This window comes from Mesitornis unicolor, unplaced genomic scaffold (assembly GCF_000695765.1).
Source record: "Mesitornis unicolor isolate BGI_N332 unplaced genomic scaffold, ASM69576v1 scaffold15816, whole genome shotgun sequence".
In the NCBI taxonomy this organism is placed as follows: domain Eukaryota; kingdom Metazoa; phylum Chordata; class Aves; order Mesitornithiformes; family Mesitornithidae; genus Mesitornis; species Mesitornis unicolor.
In genome coordinates, this window is record NW_010189019.1 from 8,094 (window position 1) to 30,873 (window position 22,780).

The 22,780-nt window shown below is 37.4% G+C and overlaps 1 protein-coding gene across 1 annotated transcript; it reads right to left on the bottom strand.

The window, feature by feature from the left end:
• Window positions 1-56: 56 nt before the first annotated feature.
• MBOAT2 (membrane bound O-acyltransferase domain containing 2) lies at window positions 57-19,915 on the bottom strand (the record flags this gene model as incomplete). Its single annotated transcript, XM_010185927.1, has 8 exons — window positions 57-1,211; window positions 1,747-1,898; window positions 4,037-4,169; window positions 9,710-9,774; window positions 10,115-10,218; window positions 12,733-12,925; window positions 18,840-19,023; window positions 19,861-19,915. Coding segments are annotated over 8 exons (1,109 nt in total), but the record flags the coding sequence as incomplete, so codon positions are not given.
• Window positions 19,916-22,780: the final 2,865 nt, after the last annotated feature.

The window sequence follows — 22,780 nt, forward strand, 5'->3', positions numbered from 1 at the left end:
TAACTGCTGTATGCCTGAAAATTCAGAAGAACTTTTACGTATTAAAATTTTTTTTTGTAAAACAGTTCTATTCTAGAACAAATATTTCTGGTATTTAAGGGGAAATACACACTTTTTCATTGAAATCCTGGTGCTTGCACATTGTCTTCTGTGTCCCATGGCTGCCTTTCCTTCTCCAGCTGCAAAGCTCACTTGGCAGTGTTTTATTGTTTTGAGGTACTTTAAAGTAAAAAAAACCTAGATTAGGGCTATCAAGCCCTGGAAAAGGTGAACCTTCAGGTGTGTTGGTTTTTTTTTAATCCATTCAGAAGGGCTATGTGTAATTATACTCTTTATCAAAGAAACCTAACTATAATTTGGCATCAGTAAGTTTACAGTTCTGTAATGTACTGTAGTAGTTTGAAATACTTCAAGAAAACCCTCCAAATACTGAGATGCTTATTACAATTTCCTTTTAAAGATTCAAAACCCCTCTAATGACTTTGCATTTCCTGTTTTTATCTTCATTGTAGCATGTAGTATTATACATTTGAAGTATGCTTTCCACATAAAATCAAACTTGAAGATACCCACTTAGAAACACTATTTCAGTAAATAGAGGGTTTAAGGCAAGTCATTCTTTTGTAAAAATTCATTCCCATTTGTTAATTCTAGATTGACACAATTTTGTTCCACCTCATCAGTGCCTTGGGATACACAACGTACATTCAGCAAAGGACACATATATGACCCTATGGACATACGCTGCAAGTCCTGAGTGCCCATTGAAATAATGGTAATATCTTCATATAAGGCATGACCCACAGGGACATGTCATGGGAGGGGTTAATTTGTTTTGTTTCCAGTCTTGCTATTGTATGTGATTTTCCCAGGTAATGCATCCTTTTCTTACTAAACATCTTTGCAAACAAATACAAACCCCTTTAAAAGGTGCTAAAAATGGGTTTCTGAAAACATACAAAATATATTCATCATAGTATTTCTTCAATCACTGTTTTAATGCTTGATATCTGCAGGTTATTTCTTGTTTCTGATTGAAACTATTATTTGTCGTAGAATAACTGTTCTTTTGCAAAAGATTTTCTTCTTCTAGTTTTTTTGACCAGACGGGCTGGACGTTTTCATGCTTTTTACTTCCTTTTTCAGTTCTTTTCAATGGAAATACCAACAACACCAGGATGCTGCCAATATGGAGACAGAAATAGCAGGAGCTAAAAACCAAACAAAAATAAGAATTCAATAAAACTCTCACCATTCTTACAGGATCCTGACAGTAGGTCAAAACCTACTTGCAGACCGTACTTTGAATGTAAGACAGGATTACATTAATATTTCCTTTAAGAAAGGTAATAAGGAGGATGTCAGAAGTGAAGTCTTCCCCCCCAGTACTTAATGCTGTAACATATGTAAAGTGAAAAGTCTGCTTTCAACTTCTTTTCACAAGTTACTTTTGGGCAGTCATTATCCAGCCTTGCTATAATATAGCTCAAGTGCATGTAGTAACCCCAAAGGTACCCCCTGGGTTTGGTTGGGTTTTTTCCCTGCCCAGGAAATATAAGCCTATTATGACAGGAAAATGAGAACACTTCATGGTTTCTTATACACAACACAAACTATGTTCAACAGATACAGTTTGCTCAGCTAACAAATCTTCCAATTATCACTAAAATAGCTTCAGAAATCTTATGCCCCCAAAAATACTCCTACTCCAAATGAAAGAAAAGGAAACAGGTAGAATGTGCTTACCTGTAAAAGGTGAAAGAGGGTTTTACAGAGAGCAGTACAAATGGCACGACTGTGTAACTTATTGCTACTTGAGTTGCCATCCATGTTATAGTATCATAACATAGTTTTACAGCAGGAGATTCAACAAAATAGTGTCTGATATTGTTTCTTATCTGAAAAAGCAGATAATGGTGAGTTAGCTTAGGAATAAACTTCGAGCTATGTTACTGTGGAGAGTTTTTGCACTTCCACAGAATTCATAGGATGAATTCAAATGCTACAGTTTGATCAAGTGTCTTTGAACTATTCAAAATGCTAATCAACTTCATTAGGAGTTAGTTCAAATTTACTGCCTTTTAGTATAGTGCACTTCATCCAGCACAGATATTTAAGTACTTATGAATTTAAGCAGAATTTAAGTAAATGAATCCCCCTTCACTAAATCCAATGCAGCTTTTGACTGCTTGTCTGAGTGAGGCAGACAGCCCAGTCTATCAAGCCACTTTGTAAAGATAGGGTGCTGGAGTAAATGAAAGCCAGAATGCTGCTGTTGAAAGCTTCTATATGGTAAGCCATTTTTATATACTTGCCAATCAGATATATTTTAGGAAAGTAGGGTATAAATCAGAATATACAAAATCTCAGTACTAATGACATATTTCAGGAGTTTAATAACAACTAATATCAAGTGAGACTATTACAAAATTATTCCGTTTTCTATGCTGATTCTTCTTTTGTTCATAAAATTCTGTTCAAACAATGGAATACCAAAGGTATGTAACAAAATCCAAAACCCGCACAGGTTTGGATTCAGTTTTATTTAAGCCTATAATTAAAAAGAAACCAGCAGCTCTTGTCCCTCCCTTCATCCTGTCATCTCCCTCCCAGTTTTCTCCTATGGTCACACGCAATGACTTGTTCCTCAGTTCTGTAAAACTTGGATGAAGTTTCAGGAAATTTCTCATAGATAAATCTATTATTTTAGGACTTCAATGACAATTTTGAAGATCATCTATAATTGCCCCTAGTAAACACCTGATTATGAAATGCATAATGATTAAAGGGAGTAAAACTAGCTGAACACATGCTTAGGCATGAGAGGAGAAGAAAGTGTGGATCAGAGCTGCCAAACTTTGCAGTTAAAAGCTTGTAGTATTAAATAACAAACATGCTAAGTAGCTCTAAGGTATCTTATCAGTTAATATTAAATACCTGTTAATACAGAAACTCAAAATATTTATTTAATAGCCTATTGATCGATATGGATGAAATGTGAATACAACTCAGCTTACTAGTGAAGCTAGTCCTATTTACTGGGCTCACCTTACTGAGAACACAGTAACTTTTACCTGTGAACTGTCCCTGAACCTTGGCTTTTGCACCAGCCCCTGGCTGATGAATGTCAAAAGTTCACTGTGAGAGAGTCTGGCAAGGAGAAGGGAGCTACACCTATTGTAAAAAAAGGAGTCAATTCTGTCAAGCAAGGACTATACCCACAAATTTGTGAAAAGAGGAGAAGCATTTGCTTCATGACTGTTAGTAACAATCCAAGTCTGAAGTACCACCTTCCTGAACTATTAGCACAACAAAGAGCAGTCTGCCTCGTTTCTCATTCTCCTGCTTCTTTCAACAGAAAAGTGGTCTGTTACACTGCTCTGAGCTGACAACTAATCTGTTTGTTCCTCTTTCCCACTGAATAACCGATAAACCTGCCTCTGTTCCTATGTAGCTTTCTCAAGCAGAACTGTGAGATATTTCTTTGGCAGATTTGCTGGTTCCTTATGTTTCTGAACAGCAGCTGCAAATGTGACTGCATCACTGGCTGGCCAATTTTTAATAGTAACTGTACTAGAGATTTTTATTTGCTGGTTGAGGGGGAACATTCTTTAATTACCATCTTTACCATAGTACTGGAAAGAAATTAGGGAGGGGGCAAACTCTATAAATGTAGAGTATTAATCACCAAATTTTAAGCTACTCATCATCAGTGATTTTTTCAGCATCAGAAAGCTTTTTCAAAATTATCTTAGATAACACCATTCTGTTCAGTATGGCATAGTAACACATGATTAGTTAATACAGAGGAAGAGCTCCCACAAAAGATATGCTACAAAGATGTTATAGGCTGTGTACAGTCTTGCTTGTTTCCACCGATCAACTACTCCTTATCATTCCCACTGCTCTCAACTAAGAAAAGTGAACACCACTATCAAACAGACTGTGCATCAACTATAAAGCACATATTTGGACTACAGAACGTGATCAATTTTCTTTTACAAATCTTTTAAGAAGATACGTGGTTGGTACTTACAGCTCGTGCTGCTAGTGTCATTAGTACCCCTGTTAAAAATGTTAAATAATATCCTGGGTAAACCCCATGCCAGATGGCAGAAAGGATGAAGGTTTGGATCGTTGGGCTGAAGGTGGCTCTCTCATAGCACACTCTGCAAGTCAAAGACAATTCAAGGTGAATAACATGAGATAAATCACCAGCAACCTTCCCAGTTATCATTTATACTTTTAGCAGTTTCATCTCCTCCACATAATTTGCAGTGCAATTGCAGTTTACTATTATTTAATAACGTTGCCACTATATTATGACTTACAGAAAATACTTAAAGCTATTCACAGCTTTAAACCCTTCAGTGCTAACCTATGCTCAGTGCCATCACATATGGTACTTACTTATAATGAAGGGACACAGAGGCATCCAAAGATGGGTGTTGGTGTTAATAAGGGATCTTGAGCCATCCAAGAACATGTTTGAAAAGCTACACTGGAAGGCACAGACTACCCTGCAAACTCTTGTGATGAGTCAGATAGGTATTTTTCATAAAGTGAAAGCAGCTTATAGGAGAAGAGGAAAAGTAACAACTACCTTCAAATCTGAGTAACAGACTACAGCTAAATATGTATCTGTGCAGGGAAATTAGGTGAGCATGACGATTAAATTATAATTAATGACTCCAGAGATGCGAGAATATAAAATAAGGAGAATACTGAACTCTGCTATTTAAAAACTGCAACTCTGAATTATTAGGCAAGGTCCTACAGTCGGGAACTCTAGAAGGAAGAAGGGAAAAAGGAATCCAAGAAAGGCAGTTTCTAGGAGACAACATTAAGCGACACAATGACAAACCATCATGGTGTGGAAGAATGATAGGAAACATGGTAAGGTCCTGATATGGCTTCATCAAGAGTTCTTTAGTCTTTAATGATCTGGAAACCAAAAAGCAATAGGAAATATGGAAACAGATGCACACTAACATGAAGCAAAAATAAACAGCACAAGCATGCATGAACACAAATCTAAGGCTAACATACAAAAATGAGTTTTAACTAAAAAAGGGCATAGACACCAGTATGTAAAAAGGTTTTATAAACACATAGCAAATAACAGAGAATGCACATCTGTTATTCAAAGAAAACAACAACTTAATGATACAGAGAGCCAAGACATTCACTACTAACACAGCTACTTTACCACAACTTCCATATATACAAAAGTTTGCCAAGACCAAATGATACAGTCAGTGTTGAAGAGCAGAAGGCAAAAAGGCAGGAGCTGAACAGGGAAAGACCAAAAGTGCATTTTGCAACTTAGTTTATTCCAGTCACACAGATGTGGTAAGCTTTATTCCACGAGGTCCTCAGTGCAGAGTACCAGCACAGCCCTTGCCAAAGGGCTTTGCTAACAAAGCCCATTAAGATGCGAACATGGGGCTAAGTCAAGTGTAGGTGCATGCATGTCTAGTACACAAAAGTATCTGAGGACATTTGCCCAAAACAGACCACCTTGAAGAGGAAAGCAACATTCCCCAGACTAAGCAGTAACCAAGGAATTTCAAAGACACTTCTGAAAACTAACCTGTCAGCCTAAAAAGTACAAAAGCACTATGAAAATTGGTAACAAGCCGGGGAGACATCTTGGAGCAAAATATTGTCAAAACCTGGTCTGACACTGCCAGAAGTTGCCCCACCAGCATCACGACCTCTGTCTTGGCCAAGACAGTACATCCTCCCTGGCAGACACCAAGCAGGCTGCATCTAGCTGGGACACTGCCAGGGCAGTACGCACACAAGGAGCAACGTCTCATCCCTGTCAGCTGGATGCACGTGAACTCATGGCACGCTCTTCTCACTGGGATGTGAATCAGCAGGATCGTGTAAGAGCTGAAGCACCCACATCTCACACAGGCAGTGCTGACAAGCAGGGGGCCTGTGCTTCCAGAAGGAGGCGTGGGTTTGTATCCCACATTTCACTGACTGGTAGTTAATTATGTCTCATTAATAAACAGATAAATGGATTCAGTCTTCATTTGGTTTAAAACATTTTAACTAAACAAATTTTCTCCTGCAAAGCATTCAGGAGCTAACAAAACTAAATTAACTAACCAAATTTCATCTACATCAATTCAAGCCAGATAAACTATATACTAGAAAAAAAAAAATCATCGGGCTTCAATTTCAAAGAGTAACAAGTAAGCTAAAACTCCTCCATGGATTTGTCAATGATAAATCAAGTTGAAGTGCTTCGTTTGACATTCCTAAAAGCAAACAAAGGAAATTCAGTCATCACATCAAGCTGAGAAAATTTATTCTAACACTGGTGATTCAGGTTCTCTTATCCATGATTTGCGCTAGAAGTGGGAAGATGCATCAACTGTCCAGCAAGGAACTGCCTTTGGTCTGGTTCTATACTAGCTTGAGTGGTAGACTGAGAAGTTTATTTTTCCAGCCTGCCTTCCCTTCCCCCTCCCTTTTTGTTTTTTTTGGGGGTGGGCAGAGGGAGAGGGTAGAGGGGGTGGAAGAAATGGAGATTGCTGTTGTTTTCTTAGCAGATAAGAGCACTACAATCCAAAATTATCTTGACAGATTTGAATGATGTTCTGAATCCAGCAAGATGAAGTGCACAGTATAGAACATCAAATAAGAAAAGTGGGAGATGCCAAACAGCAGCCAGCCCTGTAACGTTACTGAAAAAGCGCAGCAGAGTATGAATATGAATCAACAGTATGAAACGCCGAGTTATCAGCTGAGCATGAATCAACAGTAGATCACTGCTGCAAAAAAGATGGATGTAATACCTTGATGTATTAGAAAGAGCATTAGCTAAAGAAAAGAAAGGTAATTAATCCACTAAAATCATTCAACTCTGACTCTAACAAGTCAGGGAAAGACCTTGGAGGTCTCACCAGCAGTGCTACATCCACTGGAAGAAGACAGGAAGTTTGCAAAGATGCCAGGAGAGAGCGAGAAGAACCACAGAGGCTTTGCAAATATGACCAAAGACAAACGGAATTAGATGTGTTTTTTGGGGAAAAAAACCACAACAAAACAAAAACCAAACAGGCTGAGGGGGGACATAGCAGCTTCCCCAGTCAGAAAACATTTTAATGATATATATTGCTGATATATGCTACTATGTAAATACCTATTTTAACTTGCATGCTTGTAAGAATAATACCTTTCAACTGCTGTATTCTATGATCTACATGAAATGTTTTTTAAACTTCTTTATGATCTGTAGCTCTGTTAACCGCGTTTTTACAAGGAGTTTGCAGGGTTTAAGTCCTGTAATTCTGATAGTTCAGTTTCTCTTTAGAGAGCATCAGAAAGGAACAGAACAAATGTTGATATCTGGTATTTCATGTGGTATAAATGCCCAAGATCTTAGGTACTTCTATAGACAGTAAACAAGTGAGGTATTAAAAGTAGGTGTTTAAAGTAATGCATGAGCTTGTCCTCTAATCAAGCCGCTGTAGCATTGCACCTAACCAAATGACTGGTAATCTAATATATATTCTGTACTGCTATTTATGGTCCTCATATATAATCATTAAATCTATATTTTACTTGCAAGAAAACTTTAAGAAAACATCCACCTTTGTCCCTTTCACTGTGGCAAAAATCAATATGGATTTAGACTGTCCTCAAATACTCTCCTACAATTGTTCTTTAAAGTATTTATTAAAAGAGATTAATTTTTCTTCACATGTTCTTTTAATGTCACCCTAAGCAATTGATTTGCCTTTTTTTCCCTTCAATTCTTCACAGAAATGTTACTTTCTCCACTAAATGGAGTTTTCAATTAGAATCACTCCATTTAGGAGATTTGAAAGTTTGTTGAAACACAACCTTTTCCTATTAAATTCCTATAAACTTCTGTTCTCTGTTTTTAATTTGGTCAGAAAAATATGTAGAGTAGAAATTATGGAAGAAAGATAATACATTTGTATTGGGTTTTCTGTGAGGGTTTTTTTTGTTTTGTTTTCGGTAGGTGGGGGGGGGGCATAGCCCTGTAAGAAGCTACCTGAAAAGCTCCCCCCTTTTCAATGTCGGACTCACCTCTGACCAGAGCCAAGTCAATCAGCGCCTGTGCAAATTCATATATTTAAGTTGGGTACAGGGACACGCTCTCTCTCTTTCTGAGACCTAACCAGCACGGTGCCAGGTGCAGGTGGCACAGCCCCAACTTAAGCTTAAACCTCGCGGCAGCTCCAGCTCGAAAGAGAGAGCTGGGAACTCTTCAGAACCATCAGAAGAGACCTGCAGCAGAGTGGGGCCTGAGGAGAACAACTTTGAAGAACACCAAGATCAGTTGAAGGAAAAAAGGAGAGGGAGGAGGAGGAGGAGGGTGCAGAGCCAGTTTCCCCTGGACCCTGTGCACCATGTCAACCCGCCTGCAGCCTGTAGATTTCACCGGTGGGGCAGGGCCACATGAGCAGTGGCTGCCCCTGAAGAAGCCGTGACTCCAGGCAGTGTGTGCTGGAGCAGTTTGTGTGTGAGGGAAACTGCAGCTGTGGGTAGACATCGATTGGAGCTTTGTGGACTTTTTCTCCCATAGGAAAGGCACAACGTGGAAGCAGAGAGAAAGGCTGGGAGGAGTCCTCTCCTACCCCCGGAAGGGGAAGAAGCAGCAGAGACCGCACGGCACGAACTGACTGCAGCCCCCACTGCCACCCCCGCTGCGCCCCTGGGCAAAAGGGGGGAGATGAAGAAACCAGGAACAAAAACTGAGCCCAGGAAGGGAGGGGTGAGGGGAAGGTGTCTGACTTCAAGATCTGGTTGTATCTCTCCTTGTTCTACCCTGATGTTTTTGGTAACAAATTAAAACGGTTGGTTTTTTTTCTCCCTATGATGAGTCTTTTTTGCACCTGACCTTGTAAGTGGTGAGAAGCCCTCCCAGTCCTTATTCTGACTAGCTCCTTTTTGGGACATCATGGTGTTTAGTTATGCACTGGGCCTAAACCACACCACCACTATAAAGAAATTTGATGAAAGAAACATCCTGCTGCCAGCCATTCTAGAATAACACAAAGTCCTCTGGGTGATCCCGAGATGGGAGTCGCAGTTAAACTTGCATCTACTGATAAAAGATCAACTAAATAGAAACTGGGAGAAGGGAAACAACATCTGCACACTATTCAAGAACACTTTTTTACTTTCTAGTTACCACAAAGAACTACTAAATGCAGGAAGATGTAGTTCACTGGGCACTACACTTGTTTCTCATACAGGGGAAAAAGTGCATCTGAGGGATACTAATTTCAACTTCTGTTGATAGCACATTGGAGGGTTTCCTATTTACCACTCACTCATTATGGAAGGAGCCCAGAAACTTCTCTCTCAGAACGTATGCAGAAAAAATAACGCAGAGGTTCCACAGGCTAAGATGTACCTTTTGCCTGCTTCTCTCAGCAACATGCACTGCTTTCAATGCTGAGAGAGACAAAGAGACACCTCCAGAGATTAATAGGTTTTAGGTTCCTACGACCAGTGAAGAAAATCAGTATTTATCATACTCTGATAGTTTACACTATGAAAAGTCAGAGGCTTTAATTCAAGTATTACAAGTAGAATGTCCCATGCAGATGCTAAACAACTGATGTTTTGTGGGGTTTAGCTTTAAATGTTAAATTATTTTTGAAGAAATATTTAAGAAATTTGTGTGGAGAAAAGCTTTCCTTTAAGAAATAAATACCTTTTAAGCCACAGAGCTGTTTGGATATTCCAGTTATCAAGAAACATCTTGAAGCTTGTGGAAAACTGTAAAATAAAAACAAATTAATTATTTCTGTAATTGTAAAGTGTTACAGAATATTTCAAAATTCTGACATAAATGATAAAAAGCCCCTGACTTTGTGATAAAGTGAATAAGGTATTTACTCAAATACCTATAACCACAAAGTATTCTGGAAGTCAACTGACAAGTAGAAGATATTCAAAACAGACTATTTTGCATCCTTTCCTAATGGTGTGAACATGTCATTTCTGACTGACAACATTTTCACTATCTTGAATAACAAAACGCATAGGAAAAGTTACTGAAATTACAAGCAACTACCTACATGGGCACGTATTTTATTTGAAAGAATTGGAGACAAACCTCTATTTGCTGGATTCTCAGATTTGATATTAGATCCCAACGTGTAACTCCATTTTTATCATAGCCTCTAAAACCAAACCCTGCTGCATTATTAATTGCATCTGCTGCAATGAAACAAAAGAACAAATTAATTATAAACTGCCTGTATGACAAATAGTACATCACACATGTAGTTAGCTCAAAATATTTAGTGCATTTTAAAGGCTACATTTTTAGTTGGTTTTTTTTTTTTTAATACCAAGGATCACTCTATTAAGACACCTGAATAAACATAAAATAATCCCAGCAACAGACCAGCTTTCAATACAAAAGCTTGTACAAAAGCAGAAGACAACACCTTTGCCTCAGCTTTGTTAGCTCAGACACTACAATTTCCTCAGCAGCCCTTCTCAAATTAGGATGGCCACTTACAAAGAAACAAGTTTTTTTTCCAAATATTGCCTCTGCTGTGCCAGGCACTCGGTCACATGCACCTAAACATGGACACACATCCATGAGGATGAACCTAACCATGGATCCACTCACATAGATAAATAAGTGCCCATGATGAGAAGAATGTCGGCCCCTGTCCCAGTTCAGAGAGGGCCTGAGGAGCGGGAAGCAAGGTAGACAAGAGGCTCTGCAGAAGCAATACAGGCCTAGGCCTCGTTACAGGACATGAGCCCTCTCTGTTAGCTCAGAATTCATCCAAAGCACCGTCATCAGATTGTCACCTTTTAAATTACAGCTAGCAAGGCAAGAGAAATTGCTCAGTTTGTATTACCATATTAAAAAGAATTTACTTTATACAATAGTGACATGTAGAAGAAATCTATGACCTGTAAGAAATTTATATCTTCTGCATTTTCCTTTCTTCTCAACAACTTTTTCAAGGTATTACTTTCTGAATACACTGGATTAAAAGTAACAATTGATTCAAACAGTTCCTTTCGTGAAGTTCAGTTTCTCCAGTTACCTACCAGTCTTGAAGAGGGCTTTGTGACATTTGATTTAATATAGGGTAATTTATAATTTTATTTCATCATGAATAACAATTTTTAAAAGCATCTTTGAAAGCAACAATATTTGCTGTTATACATCTGGTATCACTGATGGCAACTTCAATCATTAGACAATTTATGCTCAATTAGAAACAGCTGAAGACATGAGCTCCATAATCTCTTACTAGCTAGAGTACAAAGACTACCACTAGAGTAAGCACTCATTTTATTAACTAGCATTTTAGTAAGTATTCATTTTAAGTAATTAATTTTATTAACAGATTTCATTTTCTTAAGTGTAAAGAATAGCAATGTACAACTCAAAAGCGTAACATCCAGTAAAACTGTCAAGGCCACTTCACATTCTACTCATACCATTAGAAGTTTAGATGAGGTGAAGTGGAAGAAAAAAGGTAAAAATCTTATTTAGATGACTAAAAGTACAGAGTTGATACAGTTTATTTTCTTCAGGATTTTGCCAAAGGAATGTCAGCTCTGCACCGCTAGCAAGTGCGTAAGGAGAAATCCATCTGAATGCAGGGAAAAAAAACCAATGAAGATTATTCATTTTTCAGATGACGGCTACTCTTTGTGGACAATGATACTGGTGCATAAGAGCACAATATTCAAAATTATTTCATTCCACAAGAAGCCCCAGAATTACTATATCCAGACAAGCTGAAAGCACTTCATTCACTGACCAGGAATGAAACCAGCAGCTGTAAATGAGTCATGCTGCTCCGCTACACTGAGCCTTTCTTTATTGCATTGTTTCCCACAGATTCTGTCTCAAAAGAATTATGAAACAAATATGTAAAACTGGAGAGGAGGAGGAAGCTGATGGAATCTGTATTGTGAGCCACTTCCAAGATACCAGCTTACATAAATACAGCATTTTGCTGTTGTGTGTGTTGGGCTGGTTTTTGTTGTTTGGGTGGTGTTTTTTTTCCCCAAATAAAGTGAAAAGAGAAACATTTTAAAACTATATCATCTATTCAGTGACGGGGTGTTCTCCTATTGGTCAATTAGAATTTTTAGTAAACAAAGACTAAAACTGAAGTGCCAGCCATAAGATTCTTAAAATACTTCTGTGAATACCATCTACTACTAATAGCACTATGATACAGCTGAATTTCAATATATTCATTTTTCCTTCATGTTTGAATAACATCAAGCAAATTTCTGATAAGTCACCACAGAAAGAGGCTTAGAATAACTCTTCTGATATGTCAAAATCAAAGGGCATATCAAAAGAAAAATGTAAGAGATTGTACATCAGACTAGTTTTAGTACAATTTTTGAAAAGCAAAAAAGTAATTGCTCATTAATACATTATCACTCCCCAAAAACCTCATGTTTCACTCAGACCTGTTCAGGAGACCATGATCTGACTTGCAACGCTGCTGCAACACTCTGCTTAGATTTATTATAAGTTTTGTTTCTTAGAAAGAGACTCCATTCAATATACTCTGATAATACCTCATAATACTTAAACGTAATAATGTTTTCCTAAGGCCTCAAGAGGGCACTGTCACTTTAATACACGACCAGTGTGCTGCATCTCAAACAAAACTCAATACATACACTTTCTTGACACAGAGATTTTCTATACACGTCTATGCATACACACACACTTACCCAGAGTCCATGCAAAATAATACTTGGGTCTGGCAGCCATGAGAGACACGTACAGGTAGAAAAACCTTACAGGCCATGATGCTGTAGCTCTGAAGTTATCATCAATGTTGTATTCCACAGGCAAAGTTTTTGTGATAGTCATGTGGAAGAGTAAGGACAGCCCACAGATAAGGAGTTTCTGTGCCACGGCTATCTGAAAAGTTTAAGATGGGAGACTTCGTAAGCTTCATTTTTTGTTAATCTTCTGGAAACAAAGGCAAGTTATAATCTACCTTTCCTAAACAGATGTATATATAAATCATAAATCATTTTTTCAGTAATATATACTACTTTAAAACTTTAAACCAGTTGAAAAATAGTTTAAAACTTTAAAAAATATATTCAAACTTTAAATACCTCTTACAGAGGCTCAAGGAATATTGTTCTATTGATTAAGTTGTAAGCACCACTTCTGGCAAACACAGCAAATCCAGTCCCACTACAGTGAGCCTCCAAAAATCCCTTCAATAGTGGGAACATCTTTTGCAACTTCAGTTTTTTTCTTATTTCATTGTCAAATTACTGAAGCAAGTAAGTCGTTAAGACATCATAACACAAAACATGATCTAGGAAAAGATGAGTACAATTATTGCAAAAACAATGGCAAAGCGTCAGTTCATTTTCAGTAATCTTTGGCATAACACAGGTGTTCAGTTGCTGCCCAACTCAAAATACCAACTATCTGCTAGATTTTTACAGTATCTAAATTCTAAATCAACTAAAATATTGAAGTAATTTATGAATTTACAGCCAAAATACCTCAGTTCTATATAGACCTGTTTTCCCAACTAGAGCGATCAAGCTGTAAAAGGTCAAACAATACACTCAGACATGTAAAAATTACACTGTTCAGGTAGGACCTGGACTCAAATTTTCTCAAAATTCAGTTTTCCTGTAACCACCACACTGTAAGTATTTTTAGGAAAACATTTCTAAGGTTCTATTATAAAACATAGCGAGTAATAATGCATGACATTCACTGCTTTAAGTAGCTAGTCTGATCCACATCCCCAGGCAAATACCCATACAAGTTCCTAAAGTAACACACTAACTTAACCAAGCACCTACAGGAAGAGAAGTTTGAGAGCTAGTTCATTTAAATGTAACTTCAAGTTTTAATTGTAAGTAATCTTGATATTTAAACATTACAATTTTAATTTACATTGCAATTCTACAAAAACTAAAGTTGGCAAGACACTAATCCATCTAGCTAGTTTTCTTTGAAGCATCAGAACAAAAAGATAACCAAAATCCTTATTCTGCTCATCCTGCTTCCAGTACACCTGCCCAAACTTTTAAAGATAACATCCTGCTCCAATTACAGTGCAGCTTCACATATCTAACTCCAAAATAAAAGAGTAATTCTATTCTATGATGTAGGAATGGAGCATTAAGTGCAGTATCAAAGATTCACCCAGTCACATAGAGCGAGAGATGGCACAACCAGATAAAAAATTAGACTTGGAAAAGCTGTAAAATAGTGAGGGTAACTTTGGATATTACATATATTTCATGTGGCTATATTACAGAAAGAAGATATTTCAGAGAGGATCAGAAAACCCAGCTAATTAAACAAATTAGCTGGATAATTCAGGAAGCAACTACCTATTAACAGCTAAAACTGGTGTTTATTTGTTTCCATTTGCTTTCTAATAAACTTCATTTTAATATTTTACTCTATTACAAGAGTTCAAAGTAAAGGGCATTAACTTTCTGAAAGTGTTCCATTGTTTTTCTAGCAACTTTTAATCCATTGCTTTCTTTGCCAGAGCAGAGGGCAAGTTCAGTTGCCTTAACTTCTTCAGGAATGTAAACAGAAATGCACATTCAGAAAGTCAGTTATTATTAATGCTAATGAATCTTTAATTTTGGTATGCAGTATCTGATACCTGCAGAAGATAGGTATTTTTAAATACCAAAAAGCATCAACCCAAAGTTCTGAAGACAGTTGCAATGATTTAACTTCAAAGTTTAAGCCATGCTTTAAAGTCATCTTCAGCTTAAGCATAAGAAACAGTATTTATAGGCTGGTAACATTAACATGCAACATAAAATATAAGAATAAACTTATAAAATAGGTGTTTTCTATCTGATGATATCTACAAAGTCTCAAAATGTGCTTTGGCAACTTAAAAGTAATGTTATCTCTGCTTAAAGGCTTGCTTTTTGCTGCTGCCATTAATTACCAGTTTTTCTATTGGTAAACAGGAATCATTAATTTGTTTATTCAGCCCAAAATATTCTTATCATGGAGGCAAAAAGCCCTTCTTTTAAGGAAAAACAGAGTTCCAAGAGAATTCATCTTCAGAAAAAAAAATTAACTCATACAGGGCTCTGCCTTAAATGGTACTACTTGTGCAGTGATCAGTTCGTAGTTGAAGAAAAAATATTGCAGGAAGAAGGTGGTTTAATTTATTTATATAAGTATTCAAATGATGGTAATTTTTGGTTGGTTGGTTTTGTTGTTTTTTGTTGGGTCTTTTTTTGTGGGTTTTTTGTTTTGTTTTGTGGGTTTTTTTTGTTTGGTTGGTTGTTTTTTTAATTATACTACTTCACTCAATTCTAAATCCCAGAACCCCAGTCTAAGCATACTGGTACCACTGACAGGAACCAGTATCAGGTAAATTACTGTCCTTAGCCAATGACAATAGAGACAAGTTTTTGGTCTTTTCCTTCTAGTGAATCAGATTAGAGAAACAACTCAGGTGGAAAAACTAAACTTTTGGCATTTTGAGGAGTTTTTTGGGGCAGGGAAAAAAGTGGTGTGTTCTTTGAAGTGGGGTTTTCTGTTGTATTTTTGTTTGTTTGTTTAGGTGGGAGTTTGGGGGGGTTTTGTTTGTTTGTGGCTTTTTTTAATGACAAGTTAGTTTTAGGCTGGATCAACTGATCTGAATCAGACCACAATGCAGTGTAATGCACATTAGCACTTCTAGGATAAGCAAAGGACCTAGAACCCACAGCCAGGACCTACCATATTCAGCGACAGTTTATACTTTACATTATTAATACATTATTAAACTACAGCCTGAGGCTTGTTTATAGCTCTCAATTTTGAACACATTTACACGGAAATAAAAGTCCTCACCTGACACCAAAACCATCTGTAGTTCAATTACCTATAGAAATGCATTTAGTGAAACATTAATTCACTTCCTTTTGCTTAATTAACTACATTATTGATATAAGCTTCTTCGCCAAGGCATAAATGGCAAATTTAATAGCATTTAGTTTTGGTGAACAAAAACTGAGCACATCTGGATAAAAGTATAAAATATGGTCAACACTGGGAAGGGAAAAAGGTACTTAAGCTAAAGGACAGTGCCAGGACAAACCCCAATGTGCCTAAATTAGATGGGAATATAACTAATTTGAAAGCTAGATACCTAATCAGAGAAGGAAGTTCAGGAACAGCTTTCTAACAAAAGCAGTAAAGGTAAAACACTCACTGAACTCAGGAATTTTATAAATATATTACTGTATAAACACGTATAATATATATAAAAAAGTAGAAAAAGATCTTTAAAACATTTATTTGAATTAACTTCTTCATTGATAAAGAATCAGTAAGGAGCTCAACATAATATCGAATTGTATTAACGCATATTATTTTGGGAGGTTAGCACCTCAGTTAAAAATTACAGGTAATTAAGCAAGAACTTTATAACCTGTGTGAAGTGTCTGCATAATAAGCAAAAAAGCAGATATCTGCTGACAGGAATCTTGTACTTTAAGGGTAGCCATAATAAAAAGAAACTTACAAAGACAGATATTAATTTCTGAGTGGACACCACTTTGAGCACCAACAATTGATAGCTTGCAAAAAGGCACAATAGGAGGGATAGAAGAAATAAGTTTTAAAATGTTTACTTGATTAATTTAACATGCAATGAACACAGCAAAAATACTAAACCAATTTAACATCATGCAGTGTAGAGGAGGAAGCTGGCATGAACTACGTTTGTTACGTAAATATACTGAACAAGAAATGAAACTCACTGTAACTCACCTGAAGGATTTGATTTTTTCATTTACTACATTAACGTTTGCTGATCCTCATTACATTTCCATTTACCTAACAATTTATTATTCTTCAAATAATAACATGAGAATCAGGGAACATGTTTAAATATGAAATATTTAATATTTCAAATATGAAGTTAATGGTATTTAAACATTCTTCTAGAACCAGACAATGAATATTGTAATTGATGCAGCAACTGCAGTAAAATTATATGATCCATATTGCTCCAAAAGCACACAGTACTCACTGGTGTTACAAAATGCAGCCAGAGTTCTCTAACACCAGTTGGGAGATGAGGTATCAACAGCATAGACAGCTTCTCTTCATTTTTATTGCAAACACTAATGCAGCATAAGCCACAAAAGATTTCAAGCATCTTAAGAGCAATTCATTTTAAGGAAAACTGCTTACCTGAAAGAAGAATCCATCACAGTTTTACATTTATTTCTATTGACTTTGTTCAGATTACTAGCACAATTATGTGGTAAAAAGCTGGGAAGTCCTACCAGGCAATCAGTAGATGCATGCCCAGAAGTACTGATGCTGGCAGACTTACTTAGTTCCATTTATTTGCAATAATTTTACTACATATTTTAATGCAAAAAAAGGATTTTAGTATATAAGATGTGACACCTTTACTGAGCCAAAACAATATTTAAAAATCAAAGGAAGTATCTGCAACTTTGCCAGTACAACACATAAATGCAGACTACAGACTATGAGGTGCTCATCCATACAAGGAAGTCTCCTGTCTCTTTTGCCCTTCCTAAACACTTGCTCCACAGCACACTTCCATGACCTTAGGTGCTTTGGAAACACGTGGAGCAATTTGAAGTGTTATCGTCCTCCAGCCACTACTTCACATTCCTGTGGTGCAAGTTACTACAACCACACGAGATGGGTAGAACCAAACATGCAAAGTCTCCTCATCCACATTCAAAGGCTGGAGATGGGTGGAGATGACACAGCTGACTGGGAAGCACAGCTGTTAGCCCAGCTGTGGGGATGGAAACCTCCAGATGGTAGGGTAAGACAAGCAGCTGCATGTGGGAACACCTTCATCTGCTCCACCAACAGCTGCTGGTCCACAAGATAAGCAGAAAACAGGTAACTGGTGCTGGAATTAGCAAAAGCCATTTATCTGAAGTGTTGCAGTTGACAATAATTCTGCTTTTTGTGTGGTAATAATTCTCTTAGGTACACACAAATTTAAAAGTCTGATACACTCCTGTTTAGGAGATTATAAAATAAGTGAAACTATAATATTCAGTACCCTGTGCATTAAACTAATGGGATTAAATTTTAAAAGTTACAATCTTTGGGAGCTATTGATTTTAATTCAGGCCATAGAGTATCTCTCTTGTAAGGTATGATCAACTGGACTTTCTTCTGTATGTATTTGGTCTCTTTTCCAATAACAGAATAAAGAGAAAAGAGAAATATGTTGTATGGATTACTAGCCATAGTAATAGCGTTATGACTTACACATCTTTTACTACACCCTCAGATCAAAATCCATCTTTAATACCTCTCTGCATGAATGAAAGAAAAAACCCAAACTATTCCTACGAGTGTTTTTCAACTTCCTACATATAAATATGAATATCATCTACTTGCTGCAAGAAGACATTAAAAAACAGTAGAATTCAAGAATGTTCATGAAACCTTGCATGAACTTAGAAATCCCATCAGCTTTCAAGTGACAAAATGTGCATTTCATCCTTGCCAGGACTTTTTTTTGTGCACAGTATATGCTTTCAAAGAAACATGCATGAACTGTTTTAATTTAACGACAGTTTTTTACCATACAAGCTTGTTAGGAACCTCCAATTTAATCTGGTTGTATCCACAAGATCCAGACTGGAAACCATGGAGAAAACCTGCCTTAAAAAAAATAAGTATTTAACTTTTTGAACAGTGAACTATACTGTTGATGAATGAACTCCAGATACAGCTCAGAAATTATGCCTGTAAATGAACAGTGCAAACCAAGCTTTCCATGCAATGACTACGTAAGCATTGGCACTGCAAGAGTCATACATCTTACATTTGGAGAAGGATCCGCTTGTTCATATTTTGTATCTTCCTTTCCATTTGCTTCAGACTGTTGCAGTTGGTATGATCTGCCTTCAATGAAAGTAATATAGTCTTTGTAAGAGCATAACGGGCCTGCGAGGATACCCATGAAATTACAGTTGTAACTCAAATACTCCAGTAGACTTGGCATGCGTCTGTAATTCAAAGACAAGCAACTTGTGAGATGGGATGTGTAGTTCTACAGCATTTCCACAGTAGGAAAAGTCACACTCCATGTCATTGCTTACTCTAACTGCAGTAAAAACCACATGTAGAAAAGCAGTTTGTGTGTCTTTTGTAATCACAGCTTAAAACACTCTACACATAGCATTTCTTTCCAATCCATACTGAGCATTTTCAGACGGATCTCCTGAACTCTGGTGACTTTGTCCTTGCCCAGTAGAGGTGTTTGACTGAAGCTGAGCCTGGGGAAGGAGAAGGAAGGGTGTTTCCCTAAGTGTTTGTTCAACTATTTATATTTTCTTTTTTCTTTTCCCCCTCAATAACTGAATCAGTAAACAAAGGCTTGTGCTAACTGACAATAATTTCAATTAAGGAAAATGCCTTAAGTCAAGACTGTTTTGTTCAGGGCAACATACTATTTTCAAGTCTCTTGAATAAAGAAAGGAGAAAAAGTAAGTTAAATACTGAAAACCAGAATTAAACAAGCATGTTTCTTCACCACCTACTTTATATGTGCACTAAACGTTAAGTAGTCTCCTGTCTGGTATAGTATTAATTTGCACAGACTGCACAGAACATAGAACGGTCCTATTAAATAAGTATAAAACCTACCTCTAGTGATATTTTTTAGGAGAGCAGATGTATGAATTAAGCTACAAATATAAAAAGGATGGATTTGTTTTACATGAGTTTGTAAACACTTATCTCAAATGTGAACTGTAGCAATTCCACAGAGCATTAATAAAGCACACAAAACACCAGCTTCTCCCCACCCCCAAACCCAGACTCTGGGGTGTCTGAAAGCCTACCTTACAGCCAAGCACCTCTGGGATGGAGTCAAGTCTTCATTTTTCCGAAACATTCCTAGGGATGAGAGGAAAAAGGAAAAATAAAGAAAAGCTAAACCCCCACATTAATTAGCAGTTTCTTCACTCAGTAGAGCAAGCCTCATGCTGCTATGTAATTTCTTAAGTCCGCAAGTAATTTCAGAGGTGTTATGTCAGACAACATTTTTGCTGAAGTTGGATCAGAGAATTCTTACTTTTGACAAAATTACAAACTCTTATATCCTCAGGTATATCCAACAGTGCTTAAGCTTGAAATCACATGGCTTTCAGGAAAGCATTAAGAAGGCTTGTAATAAGTGTTGACAAATACCATTCCCTTACACTGGTTAAGATTTCAAAGCCTGCAGGTTTTAAAATCCTTTATTCCCAGTCTTGGAAACCGGACACGCCCCAAACCCCTTTCAACATTGCAGTAATCCAGGCCATTACACCAGTCATTCCATCAACACAGTCCAAGACAGATTTAAGCAATTCAAAACAGACCTCAAGAGCACCTCTGTGCCACAAGTAAAGATTGTAAACAAGGTCCAGCGAAGCAAGCACAACAGTAAAAGGTGCTCGAGTCTTTTTCATGAGCACTGACAAGAAGTCCTAACCCCTGCCAGCAGAAGAGGGCAGGCCAAGCCTAATTTCAGCAGCAAGACTGAATTTATCTTCTTGCCATACCAGGCACTTTCTGAAATGCTGGTGAGAAATAGGCTTCAAAATTTGTACTCCAATAAAAGAGCAATAAAAAAATATGATCGTGAACACTGAAAATTATTATTAAAATTCAAGATCAGGTGCATAGAAGCAGCAGAACCCCTTCCTTCAGTCAGCCCTAGTTCACACCAACCACCACTGCTTGCCAAAACGACTGCTTCAGCTTCTTCTGCAGCCCCTCCACGGGTTCAGTCGTTAGTGTGTGCATCCATTCCCTGCTGTGCACATCTGCAAGTTTTCTTTGCCACTGCAAGCACTAGAAAATTTACTTTCATAACTATAGCTTACTAAAGGAAATGAAGCCTGTGGAATCCCACTTGAATTTTCTTCCTCCCTAGCAGTTCTTGAACCCAACAGCCAATTTCCAACCAAGTTTGATGAAAGAGCAGAGGTAATACAGATATGAAATTCCTATGAGCTTTATGAAAATAGGTGGTTATCTAGAAGATCCTCCTCCATTCACAGAAAGGTTGCCTTCAAAGCACAGCCCTTGATGCCAATAAATCCACAGAGCAGAGTCCTTACACTTGATGCAAGCATAAGGAAAGTTTCAACTGGAGCCAGTTCTATTTTTAGGTATCAAAATCAGTCAGGCTTAAGAAAAAAAAAAAAGATTGGGGCAGGGCAGGGATTAAGTCAAACCTCATTTACTGCTATGACTCATGGAAATATACTTGTTATCTAAAGAGGAGATAACACTGTTGTCTTTGTGTAACTCCAGGAACCGTGACCTACACACACTTACGACTTCAAAATTGCCCTTTCAGTCTTCAACAAAGTTGAGACAATACAGAGGAACTAGCAACTTGTCATCTCCTCTCTTCCAATATGGCCTGGAAAAATAACTTCCTCAGTTCTGAACCTTCCCAGTGGAAAGTCACCCTCATCCATACCTACTTCAGGCAAGAAATTGATGCACAAAGCATCAGCCCTATAACTTCATGCAGACACTCCCTCTTCCCCATCATTGTTTTCACATTTCTCCTTGGTGCTACAGCAGAGATTTCTACCCTGGTAACTACCGAATAAAAAATGCGGGAGAAGCATTTTGAAGCATTTTACCTTTGAGAACATAAAATTACAGTTAAAGGTGAATCTTTGAATTTAACATAAATTTAAACAGAAATTTAACACAAAGACTCCTGTAGACAGATGTAGACCACACCATATGACTGGCGTAGGGAAGTAGCCCGTACAGAGCCTTCAGTCTCTCACAGCGTATACAACGCAAACTGGAGCAGCAGCCTCCTGCACTGTTATAATCCATAGGAGTATTTTTATTCTTAAGTCAGAAAGAGGAATCAGCCACTAAGTGTGTGTCCAAATGAACTTATATAAAGCCAGACTAACCACTAAATTAAGGTAATTAGTCAAACTAAAGATTTCATATCATTAATGTGGTATGAAAAAGGAGGAAAAAGCCTCAAACCTGCAACAGAGGAATCTAACCACTGAAATATGACCTATACTTTTGGAAGGGTGAGGAAGAAAGAATTGGCATACTTAAAACAGCTTCAAGTTATATACATACCTAAGAAGTCACTTAAGGTCTAAATAACGTGGTGAGCAATGCACTTGGTGTCTCAATCATACCACATATAAGTAACCCTCCATTAATTTTTCATTTACCCGTCTCACTAAGATTTCCCTTCAGCCAGAAGCTTCTTTGAGTTCAGTTCAGTAGCTTTCCCTGTATTTTTTAAAGTGTATTTTCAGTGCCCTGAAGGCCCATTTATCATCTTTCCATAGCATGCAAGAACAAGGAAACCACTGATCTCTGCCTGTGTCACACTCTTGAAAGCTGTCAAGAAGCTACTGTTAACACATTTTAATTAACAGAAAATACACAGAGAAAAGGGGATAAGGTGGTCTTATATTGATGCTTATCTAATAGGAGATTAATACATAGACACATTCAATATTTCTCAGGCAGTCTATCTGCCCAAGGGAAGAGGCCTCATAAATCATAGCTGTTCCCTGCCTACTTAGAGACGAAGAAAGACCCCTTCAGCAGCACGCTGCTGCTAGGGAACTCAGGAAGTTTTTAACCTTTCTCTGGGGATTATGAGAATTGTTTTCTCCTGTCCTAAAGCAGGAGACTACTGCAATGGCTGCAGCTTTTAGCTGCTACCAAATCGCACAGTGGGGATTGACTTCAGTAAAGCCTTTGACACAGTCT